General features: G+C 35.3%; 1 protein-coding gene across 1 annotated transcript; it reads right to left on the bottom strand.

Moving 5' to 3' along the window:
• Positions 1-11,428: 11,428 nt before the first annotated feature.
• Positions 11,429-12,381, bottom strand: LOC129253329 (uncharacterized). Its single transcript, XM_054891643.1, has 3 exons — positions 12,222-12,381; positions 11,689-12,125; positions 11,429-11,626 (listed from the first exon to the last, which is right to left on the bottom strand). Exons 1-3 carry the CDS (start codon positions 12,351-12,353, stop codon positions 11,527-11,529), a joined length of 669 nt encoding a protein of 222 aa, XP_054747618.1. The 5' UTR covers positions 12,354-12,381; the 3' UTR covers positions 11,429-11,526.
• Positions 12,382-15,950: the final 3,569 nt, after the last annotated feature.

The following is a 15,950-nucleotide window of genomic DNA, read 5'->3' as shown; positions in this document are numbered from 1 at the left end:
GCAGTGCTTCACTAGCTGTGCGGGAACTGATGATATATTGGGAGAAAGCCCGAATTCCTACGCAAGAACTAAAGAACTGTTAGAAGGTCTCTATCGGCAGTGGCGGCAACTTCAAAAGCATGCTGCAAGAACGTCGATGGATCATAAGTAAAAAGAAAAAGATTTCGTTGAAAAACTCGAGGATCTCTTCGATATTGCACACGCCAATGCATTGAATATCATATCCATTGAAGAAGATAAGCAGTTCTTAAACAATCAGCGGATGAAAGGACGCCCGGGGCTTATGTATGGAATTGATTACCAGCTAAGTGGGAAAGAGACTCGAGTTTCTGAGCCAAAATTACGAGAGGAGAAGAGAAAAGAACGAAGCAATAATGAAGTTCTTCAATTGAGTAAGTATTTATCGTGTATTGTTAGTACTATTTCTAGCTCAATCTGATATACTGATGACGTCGAGTTCAAGCAGCGGAGAAGATTTAGAATCGCGTGCTTCAGAGGAAATTCCGCAATGCTCAAAACATTTGTCTGTACCAGCAAAACAAAAAAGAGGACGACAAATAATAATAACTCCCAAGCTTGCTGCTGCTTTGGATAAGTGCAAGATCAGTGACAGGAATGCAGTTCATATTCTTATAGCTACACTTGAAGCCCTTGGTCAAGATGTGGAGACTTTTGCGATCAACAGGTGGTCTATTAACAATTCTCGTGAGAAACTCAGCGAAAAGAAAGCTACCGAAATCAAAAATATCTTTAAGGATAAGGAATTGCTTGCCGCTACGATACATTGGGATAGTAAATTACTGCCATCACTAACAGGTAAAGAGACAGTAGACCGACTTCCTGTTATTCTTTCAAATTGCGGTGCTGATCAACTTCTTGGTGTACCTGCATTGCAATCAGGGAGTGGAAAAGAACAGGCAACAGCTGTTTGCGAAACCCTTGCGGAATGGGGCCTTCAGGACTACGTAAAAGCATTAGTTTTTGACACTACGGCCTTTAATACGGGCGCTTTTAATGGTGCGTGTGTTTTGATTGAAAGCTTTCTAGAAAAAGATCTCTTATATTTGCCTTGCCGCCATCACATATACGAAATCATTTTAAAAGCCGTTTTCAAGGAGAAGATGGGTAAAACTACCGGCCCAACCGTACCAATCTTAAAAAAGTTCCAAACTGCTTGGCCTAAAATAAATGTAAATAATTTTAAAACCGGAATCGTGAATAAGAAGATCAGAAAACATTTGGATCCGGTCGATGTTTCCCGAGTTCTTGATTTTATACGAAGCACGTTGAAAAAACAACAACCGAGAGGGGATTATCGAGAATTTTTACAATTGGTTGCTATTTTTCTTGGCGAAATACCCTCTCGTGGAGTATTCTTCCGTGCTCCAGGAACTATCCATCATGCAAGGTGGATGGCTAAGGCTATTTATTGCTTTAAGATATTCATGTTTCGCGATAAATTTAAATTATCACCGCGTGAGGAAAATGCAATTTGTGATATTTGCATTTTCCTTATCAGTATATATATCGAAGCGTGGTTTTGTGCAACTTCTGCAGCCAAAGCACCATTTTTGGATTTCAGTGTTCTTTCCAAAATTTATAAATACAGGACAGTTGACGAAGACATCTCTCGTGTGGCTTTACAAAAAATCAAAAACCAGTTGTGGTATATTATTTATCACCTGAATCCATCGCCTTGGCCTTCTTTGACCCAAATGTGACGGCAGAATCAAAAATTAAAATGGTAAAGGCGTTGAATCGTAAAACTGATGCTGAATGTGAAAAAAGTATTAAAAGGATAACCGAAGAAACAAGCCAAGTTCCTGAATTATTAATCCAAGGACTTCAACAATTTGTCTCCACCAAAACAAAACGATTCTTTGCAAGATTTAACATAAATGACGAATTCCTATGCACAGATCCTGCCCGGTGGTACAAACATGAAGATTTCGTCCAAGCTTTAAAAGTAGTTAATAAACTTAAAGTAACAAATGATACGGCGGAGAGAGGTGTTAAACTAGTAGAGGATTTTAATAAGTTATATACAAAAAACGAGCGACAAATGCAGTACGTGCTCCAAGTTGTAACTGACTATCGACAGAAGTTCCCAGACAGCAATAAACAAACTATATCTAAAAATAAAGATTTTTAATTCATTTTTATCTTATTTTCTTCAATGAGTTATTTCTTTTTTTTAATAACTGTCACACGTAAGTAGTAAGCGCTGGCTGCCAGGGCCTTCGGCTTATGATAATATAAACTTAAGTATCTATATACTATACATACATACTAAAGGAAAGGAGGAAAGGCTGGAATTGGTATCAACCTCGGTTTTGAAATTATACTCAATTGCTGGTATAATTCAACGCAGCGTTGAATGGCGGAAGGCTTATTGTTTTTTTTTTCTGACGTAAGCAGAGCTGAGTTGACTTGTGACAAAAGAATTTCATTTCTACAGAGCAAAAGCTTTGGCAAGAGAATCGTTGTATCAGAGAATGTTAATGCAATGAGAAGGTGCAAATGTTACTGTAAGCTTTTTTTAGTACAATTGAGATCTGAAAGATTTGTAATAAGGTCATTTAGCACACCGAGTTTATAGACACCTCACTGACTTTTGCCCACACAAAAATTAGAAACACCACACATCTTTCACCTCAAAACACAACACATTTCTCACCTCGACATTAAACCAATTAAATTTGTACTATTTTCGTATTTTTGAAATAATAAGCGAATACGTAAAATTTATTACATACAAATGGCAGGTCGCGGGCTATCAGAACAAAATATTTTGGATGCAATACTTGAACTAGAATCTGAGGAAGAAGACAATTTGGAGTTGGAGCTTTGTAACTTTGATGAGGATTCTTGAGACAGTGTTGCAGATCCGGAATATCAACCAGAACCGGAAGAATTAAATGATGTCGAAGAAAATTTGATACACGAAATCATAAATGCAGAAGAAGCTGAAAAGGAAGAAAGGGAGGAAACACCTGGAAGCAGCAAACGTAAAAAACAGAAACTTATTGAGGGGAGAAGAAATGAAAGATCAGCTGCCCAAGAATTTCGTGTAACAGAAGAGGTAATTACAATTATTACACCTAGTAACAACAATCTGATCGGAAAAGATGGAAATTTTAGTTGGAGTAAGGAACCTGTTGCTGCGCTAGGTCAAAAAACTCCCTCAAAAAATATTGTTCACATTCGCCCTGGCCCAACAGCAAATGCTAAAAATTCGTTGTGTCCTGCCAGCTGCTTCAAACTGTTTTTTACCGCAGACATATTGGAAGAGATTTTGGTTTATACAAATAAAGAAATAAACATTCAAAGGGAGAACTATACGATAAATCTCACGCGGTTTTGTCAAATTTGGAAATGGACGAACTTGAAGCATTTCTTGGTTTGTTAGTCTTGTCCGCTGCTCTCAAAGATAATCACTTGGCAACACATATAATGTTTGACACTACCTACTGTGGGGAAAGGTACAAGGCAACCATGCCTGAGAGAAGGTTCAAATTTATCCTATATTGTCTAAGGTTCGATGACAAAGAAACAAGAACTGATAGAAGAGAAATGACCAAACTAGCTCCAGTTTGCAGAGCGAACTATAAGGCTGGAAGCTATATAACCATTGATGAGCAACTAGTTGGATTTAGAGGCAAATGCCCATTTAGGCTGTATATTCCCTCTAAACCCAACAAGTATGGCATCAAAATTGTCATGTCTTGTGATAGCGGAACAAAGTATATGTTGGATGCCATTGTTTACCTTGGAAAAGGAAGTGTTCCACCTGCAATGGCTGCTGGTGAATATTATGTTCTTGAACTGCTGAAAAATGTAAAGGGCACCAATCGAAATGTCACGATAGACAATTGGTTTACGAGTGTACCTTTCATTCAACGTCTCCGCCATGAATACAAAACAGCAACTGTTGGCACAATAAAAAAAAATATACCACAATTGCCTATTGAAGCTACAGATATAAAGTTTCAAAAAACGAGCCGCATCCACTTCATTGTTTATATTTCATGAGGATTTGACAGTTGTATCATACAAGCCCAATAATAATAAACTTGTATTATTGGCGTCTAGTATGCACAGTACGGGTAGTATTCATGAGACCACTGGAAAACCAGAAATAGTGCATGTGTACAACTCAACAAAAGGAGGAGTTGACAGTTTTGACCAGATGTGCCAAAACATTAACCATGTCAGGAAAACCAGAAGGTGGCCTCTAGCATTTTTCCAAAATATGATGAACATAGCTGCAATAAACGCATACATCATTTACGCGCACAACATGTGTAGCCGTGGGAAAACCCCAGAATCCCGACTATAATTTTATGTTATCTCTACACAAGGAGTTAACGGAAGAATTTCAAAATAAAAGATTAGCAACTAATACAAACATGAACCTCGCGTTGAAAAAATCCATTCAGAATATTGTAGGCGCAAGCCAAGAGGCTTAGCTATTTGCGGTGAACATGCACAAAAAAAGTGTCCTGAATGTGCTTGAAAAACAATTTTTATGTATTCATAATGGTCAAAAATCAATAATAAAGTATTATTTTTGCTTATTTTACATATTATAATAAAAAATTACATTTATATTATATGCTGGCTTTAAATTTTTTTCATTTAAAACTACTATTTTACAAAATAAATTAGATAATAACGACAAAATTCTGAAGTGAGTAAAATTTACTCATCGGTACCTATAAGCGCCTACAATTTAACCGTACCCTTCTAGGGTTAAATGTTAAATATTAGTTAAGCTTTAAGTTAAGAAGAGTTTTTGTAAAAAGCAGAGTGAAATAAAGTTCTTTGACAGAAGAAGACGTGTTTTACTTCATTATTATATACATTTAAGTATGAAATTCGATTTCTTTTGTATGACCACCGCGTGCACGTTTTACGAAGTCCAATCGTTGAACCCAATTTTCGACCACTCTTTGGCATAAATCGGCCGAAATTCCAACAATTTCGCGTTCAATATTGGCTCTGAGCTCACAAATCGTCGTCGGCTTGTTACTGGAGACCAATGACTTCACATAACCCCAAAGAAAATAGTCTAGAGGCGTCAAATCACACGAGCGCGGCGGCCATTCGACCGGTCCATTTCTGGAAATAATGCGCTCATCGAACTTACTCTTCAACAAATCAATTGTAGCGCGTGCTGTGTGGCTTGTGGCCCCGTCCTGTTGAAACCACATGTCGTCTAAGTCCATACTATTCAATTGCGGCCAAAAATAATCCTTTATCATGTCGCGGTATCGATTTCCATTCACAGTAACGTGGCGATCGTTCTCGTCAACGAAAAAATATGGGCCCATTACGCCGTCGGCATGTAAACCGCACCAAACAGTGATTTTTTCGGGATGCAACGGTGCCTCATGAATCAGGTGTGGATTGCTTTCTGCCCAGTAACGCATATTTTGCTTGTTGACAAAGCCATTGAGCCAAAAGTGAGCTTCATCACTGAAGATGATTTTTTGGAAAAAATCTGGATTAAAGTAGCAGCAACAGAACGATTATTTTCATAAAAAATTTGCACGATTTGCAATCGTTGCTCAAGTGTGTAGCGTTCCATGATGAAATGTATACTAATGAAGTTTACAAATGACAAGCGAAAAATAAAAAATATCGCGTCGTTCGCCCTTCCTATCAGAAAAAAGTTGAAGCGCACCTATTGAAAAACGCCTTATTAATATAACTCCTATGATTTCTTTTAATTTAAGTCAGTTGGTATGTAACGGTATATCACGTTTGTGTATATGGCACACAGATAAGGTATGCGAAAGCAAATATATATCTTCCTGTGTGTAATTCCAAGCTTTTTAATCAAACACTGCAGTTATTACACGCACACACCAATTTTACCGGTTTTTAGATATTTATTGTTTCCATAGGACGTACTATTGCATCATCCAGTATAATACTAATGGAGGATCAAAATAAAAATGCTGACATGTTTTTAACGTTGTGCATTTACATGCATCTCTCAAAATTTCCTTATTTAGCTAACGGTTGTTCATTAAATGGTATAATGCTTAAATTCCAACACATCCAACCCGTCAAAATATTTTGACAGCTCAACACTAATACTAAAAAAATGTCTTCACAATTACGTATTTATATGCATACATCAAAACAAATATCAAAACAACATTTTATGCAATGCTATGACTACTGACAACGAAATAATATCTGCAACTGAGATTAGTACGTCAAAGTGAGAAAAAAGTGTGCCACGAAACAAAAACTATGTTAACCAAGTGGGATGGTGTTAGTACTCTAGGGTTAAGTTCATCTTACTGATAAACTTAGTCATATTTTCTGGTTAAGGACATGACAAAAGGGCTTGTGATGGGATCGGAAAAGTCTTCAAACTGTACACAACCTACTACAATGTCCACAAAGGACTATTAGGGTGTATTCAAGGCACCAAAACGTTTGCAAGAGCACTTCCAGCCTATATACCAAAAGTCGAGATCTGCTTGTTCATCGATCAGGAACAAAAAAAGAATGGTGTAAGGCTGGCACTTTTAGCTCTTAATGGGCAATATTCGTCGATTCAACGAACACTCTTTCTCTTTCTTTCCATTCGTTTGCAAAATATGCCCTGACCAAAAATTGTTTCAGAAAAAAATGTAAATATTTAAATTATTAATAAATAATAAATAGCAAAAGCAAAAAGAAAACACTCGTTTTTTCTCTACTGCTGCTATTTCTTTAATATGCCATATCTCACTTTTTTATAATACAACAATCATCTTTTGGGCTTCACTGGTATTGCTAATGTGTGGGCGGGTAAAGCGCAAATTTGGTACTGCCTTTACATTTGAACGCCATTAGCTATTATCTGTGCACGTAATCGAATATCATACCTACATATTTCCATTCTGCGCAACTATAAAACATCGCTTTCAAATCCTTGTATAATGAAAAATACTTATTGATGTGGTCAGCGAGGTACATATAAGTATGGAAGACACAGAGGCTTACAACAGGAACAGAAGCTAATCGGGCAGACGGTCGAAAAATCAGGAAACTGATGTGGGAGATCAAGCTATTTAAGCTGCTTGGTTCGGGAAACGTGTGCTATACTTTTACAAAGTGGAATTTTAGTTTGAGTTTTGAGTTTGTTAGTGCTTCGATGTCGGTAAATTGTTTTCACGCTACATATTTCTAGTATTTTTATTAATGTTTTCGTTTTTTATTGTTTTTGGTTCGCATTATTTTTATTTTGTGTACGATGCATGTTCCTGGTAGAGGTATCTTTAACGGGTACTTAAAGCCTTCGAATTCCCGAGCTCGAGAGACAGCATAAAAATAACAAAACAGATACTATGTAATGAATTTAGCTGTTCAAAAATATCTAACTTTTTGTTTATTTTTTAATAGCCGGAATGTGAAGTAAGGGGTTAGGGGTAATCAGAGGCCCGAAAATTATGATTTTCAATAACAGTTTTTGCTAGTCAATTGCTTTATTTTACAAAAGTAAAAACATAGGATTAATACATCATGTTTCACTGGATTTTAGCAAAATAAAAAAAAATAAAAATTAATAATTGCGGTGACAAGTCATTGGAGATTCATCTAAAATCAATCGGACAACAGAAATCAGTTTTTTAATAGATAATCTTGTGCCTGATCGAAGTTTTTTTTTTTTTTTTTAATTAACAATATGGCGGCCTTAGGAAATATTTTTCAGATTTTAGAGAAAAACCGACAATTAAATTTTAAGAAAAATCGAAACTTTAATGTTTAGAAGGAAGAAACGTTGTAGCAATAAGTAAAAGCTGTGGGAAAAGCTTTTTACAACGAATGCACACCACTTATAATACTTTATTCGAATCACATAAACAACCAGTATTTATTCTTGTGGCAAAATTTGTCGGCCCTTATTATGAGCGTTGAAATGCGTCCTGATATTTAGATTTTTCTAGGCTTTATTTATTTTTTATTTATAATACTTAAAATATGTTCGCAGAATACAGTATTTTGCCACACTCGTGATCATTTGTTTGCTTATTGTTAATTTAAAAACAAATAAAAATGTACTCTTCTTGATTTCTGATGGCTTAGTGCACATTCTTATAGGCAGATACTTCTAGGTATCGAACTATTTGAAGTGATATTCTCTACTTTTTGACTTATTAAAATTGAAGAAGTCTGTTGGTCGATGTGAGGAGCTCGAACAATACTTTTAGCCACAAATTTGGGACATGTCACAATCTTTCTTCATATTTAAAGTATTTAAAAAGAAAAAATGCTGAATTTCAGTCCATCTTAAGTTTTATTTTATTGCGAATCCATGAACTCTAACATTGTAACTACGTGGAAACTTAAGCGGCACTGCAAAGCTTCGGGCAGCATTTCCCCGGCAGTCGGTTTTACATTACCGGAACGACCCGGATTTATTATACATATATCCGGCCAAGGACTGTCACTCTGGCAACACTTCCCATACATGTATGGAAAATGTTTTTGCTGCTACAATAACAACAAGAATGGTATACCCTATTAAATAATCAATCAAAACTATAATTGTATAACAATGCCGAAGGTAATAACAGGCTCCGAATTAAATTCACTTTCTTCCAAATTAAAAGGAACATACTGTACTGGTTTATTTGAAAAAATCTGTTGTATTTTGCAGTAAAGAATGTTCACAATAAAGCTAGGCATGGAACGCAATATCCGATCAATGGTCAGCTAGTGAAAACTTTTGTATCATATTTAGGCATAGTACTGGCACTCGAAATCGTTGATGACATTCTGAGGTAATGGTAATACAACCTTATCGTCCAATCGTTATTAAGTTTTTGGCAAACACCTTCCTTCCAAAAAACGCAGGGTGAAAAGATCAAAGAGTATGATTTTTGTGAACAATGGAACGATATAACGACAATTTAAAACAGCCTCCAATGTTTGGTGGGTGTGTCTATGTATAAACCATCCATGCCCAAACTCAAGGTTCACACATAATTGTTGACTTCTGACTGAATAACGAACAGTGTGTTTGACACAATGGTTGAAAAAATTATTGGGGCTAAATTCAAAATCTACCATTTTAATGGGACACTCTTTGCTTTAGTTAATTTGATCATTGAATATAGGAGAATATGGTGATTTTCAGCTGAGACTAAAAGTATTAAAACGATTTTGCTACACCTTTCTTCTTTATACATAATGTTTTAGCTATTTTGGAGCTTTCTTCCCGTTATTTGTAGCATTCAATATTCGCAACTACAATTATATCAGTCTTACCAATAACAAAACTCATAACAACCATAATCACGGTTATACAGAAACAAGGCTAAAGTCTCAGTTACAACCACTTTCGCTACCACAACTATTTCCGCATCCGATGCTCTAGCATAATTTTTTTTTGTCCCAAAAAAGGAAATGCTCCTTTCGGCATTGGATTATTTGCTATTACATGCAATTCCGTTGTTTTTAAGTCATCTTACTAGCACGATTTTCTGCTGCGATGAGCAGCCTTAAGTTTGTGCTTCAGAAACGTAGAAATCACTTGCGTTCTTTTAGTTACATATATACACAATGTTGTCATTAATATCTTTGCATACACACTTTTCACACACCCGCATTATTAGTTACAAGTTTTAATTGTTCGAAAAAAAATGTTTGTTTTCATATATGTTAATATAATCCTTTAAGAATATGTAAAACAATTTTTAGAACATAAATTTAAGTATTCTTTATATTATAGATAGATAGATATTATAGATAGTCAACCGTGACGACTCTATTCTTTACGTTCTAGCGCTGGGAGAGGTATGTATAGTTACGTTGCCGACTTTAGACGCGTTTTTCTCAAAACTATATTTTTTGAATTGGCGTACACGAAAAAATATTGACCGATCTCCCTGAAATTTGCACACATGTGTTTTATAATATTACTTTCTATGTGAATTTACAATTCGAAAATTTTTCGAAAAAATTATTTTTTCGAAGCAAAAATAGTAGGAAAATTCACCCCAAAATTAATTTTTTTTTTTTGAAGCATTTTATTTCGCGAATTTTTTTTCCATTTTTGTTTAATTTATATAGAAATTATGAATTCGATAAACACAAAAATTTTTGGTTTTTTGTATTCAGGACACTAACGCCGATGTTACAATGCCCGCCGATTGAGAAGCCCCTCTGCGAATTTCCTAGAAAAATTGGGTGCACATCCGCCATGTTAAATGATTAAAAAAAAAAAAAAATTTATTATTTTAATGTATAAATAAACTGTATGCCAATCTTGAAAAACATATATTGACTTCTTCATTTTAAATAGTTTTAATGAAAATCAGGGAAAATATGGCTATCTGACCACTTAATAAGGCAAAGTCAAAAACCAACAAATCTATACTATAAAGGTGAATGTCTGTACGTTGTCCGCATCACTACGAAACGATAACACCAAATCACGTAAAAATTTGTATGCATTCATATTTTCACCCAATGAACATTATAGGCATGTTTTTATGATGGAACTCCCTTCCCACAGCCCCCAGGCCTCGCCACCACTCTCATTTAATCTAAAAAATCTTAGTTTTTCCTATTTCCCACTATTTATAGCACACTTTAGACTTCATAATCCGCATAAGCTGTTCAACTATGACCCAAATGCAAAGTTCAAAAACGGTTTGAGATAGAAAATTAATAAAAATAATTTTGCTTGATATTTTTCTGATTGGTTGTTTTGATTTTATTCAACGAGGCATAGCAACGGATGCCGGGTATTGTACTATAGTATTATGGTTATTAATAAAAAATTATTTTCTATGGAATTATTGTTTGTAATTCTTTTATATACATATTCTTAATCCCTAAAAACTACTCCTATGCGAGCGGGGCCGCGGGTTAAAGCAAGTTTATCTATAATTAACATTATTCAACATTCTTTTTAAGTTATTTTAATAGAAATTAAAATTTTTCTAAGTTTATTTTGTAAATGATTTCGAAATGTACTGTGTGGACAGAGAGCAATCAGCTGACTCGATTCTACGGGATTTTCTAAAATCCTGCCGTAAAATCTACGATACTACGATACCGATCATTTGTTTGATCGTAACAGCTGACAGGGGACTGCGTTTACGTCGGTGAGTGTGCGCAGCATATGTCTTCACCTCGTAGATCAAATTTAAGTTTAATTTTCTAATTTAATGCGGAGATTGTTAATATACTTAATCATTACTTTTCGATACCCATATCGTTAAATAAGGTGCTGGCAGTATGCTGCTTTTTTAGTATAATAAAACTAATATTTAATAGCCTTTATCGTTGAATTTCTGATAATAGTCTGCGTTTTCTTCGTAATAAAAAGTTATCAGAACCTTTGTATATATGCATACATACGAGTAGGTATATGTACACATGAATAGTCACACGCTTCTGAAGTGCAAACTAATAATTGAATTGTTTACGCTTTTTAAGTTATATTAGAGGTACACTACTTCTTTCCTACACTCAACTTTTGATAAAATAACGGATTTCAATTCACTATTAGTATTATATATATAAATGTGCATAGTTCAAAACTTGTTGGATTCCACAAACCAAAACGAACAAGAGCAAAAACGACGCTGCTGTTTTGCTGGCTGCGTTACATCTGAAATTAACAATGCGGCAAAAGTCAATATATCCTCAATTTTCATGGAGTTTCAAACCTACCTGCTCGAATGCTCCACCCAGGTGATGAGTGAACCAACATTATAAATGTTGGCCAAATCATTGATCTTCTCAATCAATATCGGGTTTAGCGGCGCGTGTCTGGTAAGTACCTTAATGAGGTTAATCTGTGGGGCCATAGGTGAGTACCCGCAAACGAGAGCTAATGTCTCATAATCCGTTGCGATCAATTTGAAAATGACAGTTATGCTGAATGGGCTATAACCATAAACAAGCTCGAATGTACCGTTTTGCGTATTCTCATTCCAAGTAAATACAATATCTTCTGTAGTATTCTTCCAACCTTTATCGACGTTATTGAAATAATTCATCCGTAGCGTGTAGTGTCCATCGATGGGAGTCGTCGGTGCTGACACTTTAACGCAAGCCGGCACTTCTGTCTCGGGAAACCTCGCTGTCTCATACCAAATGCCTGATATCTGTATATAATATGTAAGCATGTATACATAAGAATGTGGACAAAGTTACGAGAAGTCTTAACTTAATATTTATTAACTTTTCCCCATTTAACTCACACGTGATACATTGAATTCAATAGTAGAAACGTTTACAGCACAGCTCCAGATGCTCGATGCTGCCAATGAGCAACTAACGGTGGCGAGGAATACTAAGCAGCTGGCAGAGAATGTGCATGAGACTTTATTCATGTTGATGGATTAACATCGAGTGCGAGTCTACGCTGTCGACTTTTGCTGGCGCAGACTAAAAGTTCATTATCATTGTTGATAAAATAGTTATTTATGTATATATGTGCGTTAGGCCAATAACTCCTTATCTTCTATGATTGTATGCGACTACCGATAACCATAATCAACGTTGCAAAGGAATGATTTCGAAAAAAACACTTTGTATACTTTCTATTTAAAGTGGACATGATACCCTAGGCTAGTCGAATGCTAGTCATATACAAATCCACTCAGTTACAGTGGCTGCACTCGTATTTTTATCACATTTATATGAACTCGTCTCGGAACTTTGCTGTCAATTATTGATTGTAAATATTTCTGCCACATTTTAGTTATGCGCGTATGCACGATATTCACACGCTGCCATGAATTTTAAATTGATTTGTTTTGATTTTTTGCAAATTAACTTCTACACTTTAATTGCTCTTCATATTATTCTGCAGTTGTAGCAGCATAAACATTCCCCACATATGTACCGGAAATGCTGCTGGAATGGCAGTCCTTGGCCGGATTACGTAGAACCGACTATCGTGGGCACGTATTATTCTAACATCCTTCGGTTCACTGCTATCCATTAACTTAATCTCCCGTCAGGCACTATGATAGAAGCGACGATTTTTTTGTTGTAATGCCAAATCAATCCTTAATTCCGCTTTGTCATTTAAATATTTTTTGTATATTTTTTTAATCTATTTTGGACTGTGTGTTTAATCATGTTCTTTTTTGTCTATGAAATAATAATCTTGTTTATAAATAACAGTAATTAATTTGTTTGTTTTCGGTCATAATTTAATCTTTATTTATGTGCCTTACGGAAGGTTACGTAAATGAGTAGTAGCGGAGGACCCGAACCCTCCTTTTTTACTGCATTATCAGAAAATTAGGTGGAGGTATATCTTCTGCTTATAATAAATATTTTATATTCTATCGTTAAATGTTTCGTCCGGTTTACAGAACTTCGAGAAGCCAACAATTTTTTAATCGTATAATTTGAATGATATTTAATTTAATGGGTCTGAAAACGTCGGTGGGTAAATGAACATAAGTACGTTATTGTTGATGTCGCAGTATACTTAACCCTGTCAGTTTAGTGTAGAGTACCGGCCATCTTCGTCTAGCTCATCTACCGGTAGGCCCAGGAAACTTACTGTTTCGACAGGTTGGTCCAGAGGGAGAGGAGTGTTAGATGAGTGGGTTTGTTGGGGCATGTGATAAGGTGGTTAGTGTCGTGGGGAACCCCCCACATGCTTCAGATGCTGGGCATATGCTTAGTATATCGGTGTATATATGTGATATATTATTATGGGATTACGTCTCCTTTGGACAAATATAATATTTAACATTTGAAACATTTTCAATTTATCAGATTGTGAACCACCTAAATACTCTATCCATCATTGTCAATAAGAATCAATAAATGCTATAAATTAGGAATATTTTATTATGGACGCAGAAAATAAGCTAACATATGGTGCATGCTTGAAACACCAAAATTAAGACAAACATTTTTCTAATAGCGGTCGCCCCTCGGCAGGCAATGGCATGCTTCCGAGTGTATTTCTGCCATGAAAACACTCCTCATAAAAATATCTGCCGTTCGGAGTTGAAACTGTAGGTCTCTTCATTTGTGGAACAACATCAAGACGCACACCACAAATAGGAGGAGGAGCTGGGCCAAACACCCAAAAAGGGTGTACGCGCCAGTGATATATATATATATGGGGCATTCTTTCTGAACGTGAGACCCCCTGCCCCCAGAATAGATTTTGACGAAAAGAGGTCTATGAGGGCTTAAAATGTAGGTAATTATGTTTACTTTCGAAAGCAAAGTGGCACTTCTTGAAATTCAAAATGGCGGATCCAATATGGCGGATTCAATATGGCGCAATTTTGCAGTTCGTGCATCAGATTTATGCTATTTCGTGTTTTCTTTATTTATTTTTAAGTAAAATTGTTGCATTGGATTTAATTTTACATAATTCCAAGTTAATTATTTATTTTTATTGGTCACTGATTATTCATCACATTTTTTATCATTCAATTATGCAGTTCATAGCATAAATCTGATGCACGAACTGCAAAATTGCGCCATATTGAATCCGCCATATTGGATCCGCCATTTTGAATTTCAAGAAGTGCCACTTTGCTTTCGAAAGTAAACACTGTTTGCACTATAAAGCAATTTACATATTTACATACTTACAATTTTGGTTCCTTATAAACAAATTAATGCGGATAGTCCAAATTAATATTAACTAAAGTTTAGCTTTTATTCCGCTATAACAAAGCGATCAACATATTTACATAATTATCTATTTGATTTCTCATAAACAAATTAACGCTAATTATTCAGTTTAGTATTAACTTTCGCAATCAGAATTTCCCACAGGTGAATTCTTCATAAGTTTTGCTAAATTACATTTTTGCCTATCCTGTCTCACAATCGAAGTTGCGACCAATTCCACGAATTGGCGCAACAAGCCAAATATTGGTTATCAAGTTGGTGCACACGTATCCGGTAAAACGTTATTGCTTCTGCTAAATGCTGACGCATGCGTCCGGCGTATTTACTGCACGCAATTGGTGTTGCTTTTAATAATTAAAATCTGTTTAAAGGAGGAAGAATTAGAGGTCAGTCCTCACTCCACATTCTGCAGTGCTTCGATCGACATATTAATTTGCGTTATATTATTTTGTATGTATACATTCCATCAAAAAATATCGGGAATTGTTCTTTTAAAAAGCGCGCGCTACACATATGTCTAAATTTTTTTGCTGTAATGTTGCTACAATTGTCCTCTATAGTGTCGCAGAGTTTGAGCGTGGTCTGTCAATTAGCTTGTTTTTGGCATTTAATTATATCAGTCAATCGCAGGTGTGCTATTTTCGAACAAAGGATTTGTCTTAAATATGGTGTTTTGAACGGGATTTCCTATTCCAAATCATTGAAAATGTTGAAGAAAGTGAAAAATCTTCACTATTTTGAGAAGATAAACTAGGTATTGTATTATATTAAATTTTTTAAAAAACACTTTGTAAGGGTAGAAGCGCGAACTAAAATGAAGAATGCCTGTAACGCCGCGTAATTAAAAAATTAAATACCGTGCACGTCCGATTACAATTCAAAAGTGGAGTTTATTACACATGTACTGTCCTTATATTAGGCCCTAAACTAAGATACGAGAAATAGCGGAAATGGAAGAACAGTAAGTGGAGAGTTAGAGAGAGTTTGCAGTTAGTAAATAGAAATAGGAAGAACGGAAAGTAGGTATAGCTGGAAAAATAGAGTCAATGCTCGGAAGTAAATAGAAACAGGTAAAGAAATAGCGACAGCGAGAAACAGTAAAGTATACTACATACCTACTTATAAATAAACAATATAAATAACTTAATATTAAGCTTTAATACAATTTCAATTTTTAAACAATATAAAATAACTTAATATTAGGCTTTAATACAATTTCAATTTTTAAATTCAATATTATTTAATTTATATTATATTATTAGTTTGCCAGAATCTGGCTTAACACCGGCCACCTTGAAGGAATCCAACAGCCC

Source organism: Anastrepha obliqua, chromosome 1, assembly GCF_027943255.1.
Source record: "Anastrepha obliqua isolate idAnaObli1 chromosome 1, idAnaObli1_1.0, whole genome shotgun sequence".
NCBI lineage: Eukaryota > Metazoa > Arthropoda > Insecta > Diptera > Tephritidae > Anastrepha > Anastrepha obliqua.
The sequence above is the reverse complement of the archived record's forward strand: the minus strand, read 5'-3'. Positions and strand labels throughout refer to the sequence as shown.

What these genes read in the sequence shown, in the direction of transcription:
- LOC129253329 (XM_054891643.1), bottom strand. Translation starts at nt 12,353, where the DNA reads ATGAATAAAGTCTCATGCACATTCTCTGCCAGCTGCTTAGTATTCCTC. An exon ending in TTGAATTCAATGTATCACGT is followed by an intron (nt 12,126 to 12,221) that starts GTGAGTTAAATG and finishes TATTATATACAG; the next exon opens with ATATCAGGCATTTGGTATGA. An exon ending in TGGGTGGAGCATTCGAGCAG is followed by an intron (nt 11,627 to 11,688) that starts GTAGGTTTGAAA and finishes TGTTAATTTCAG; the next exon opens with ATGTAACGCAGCCAGCAAAA.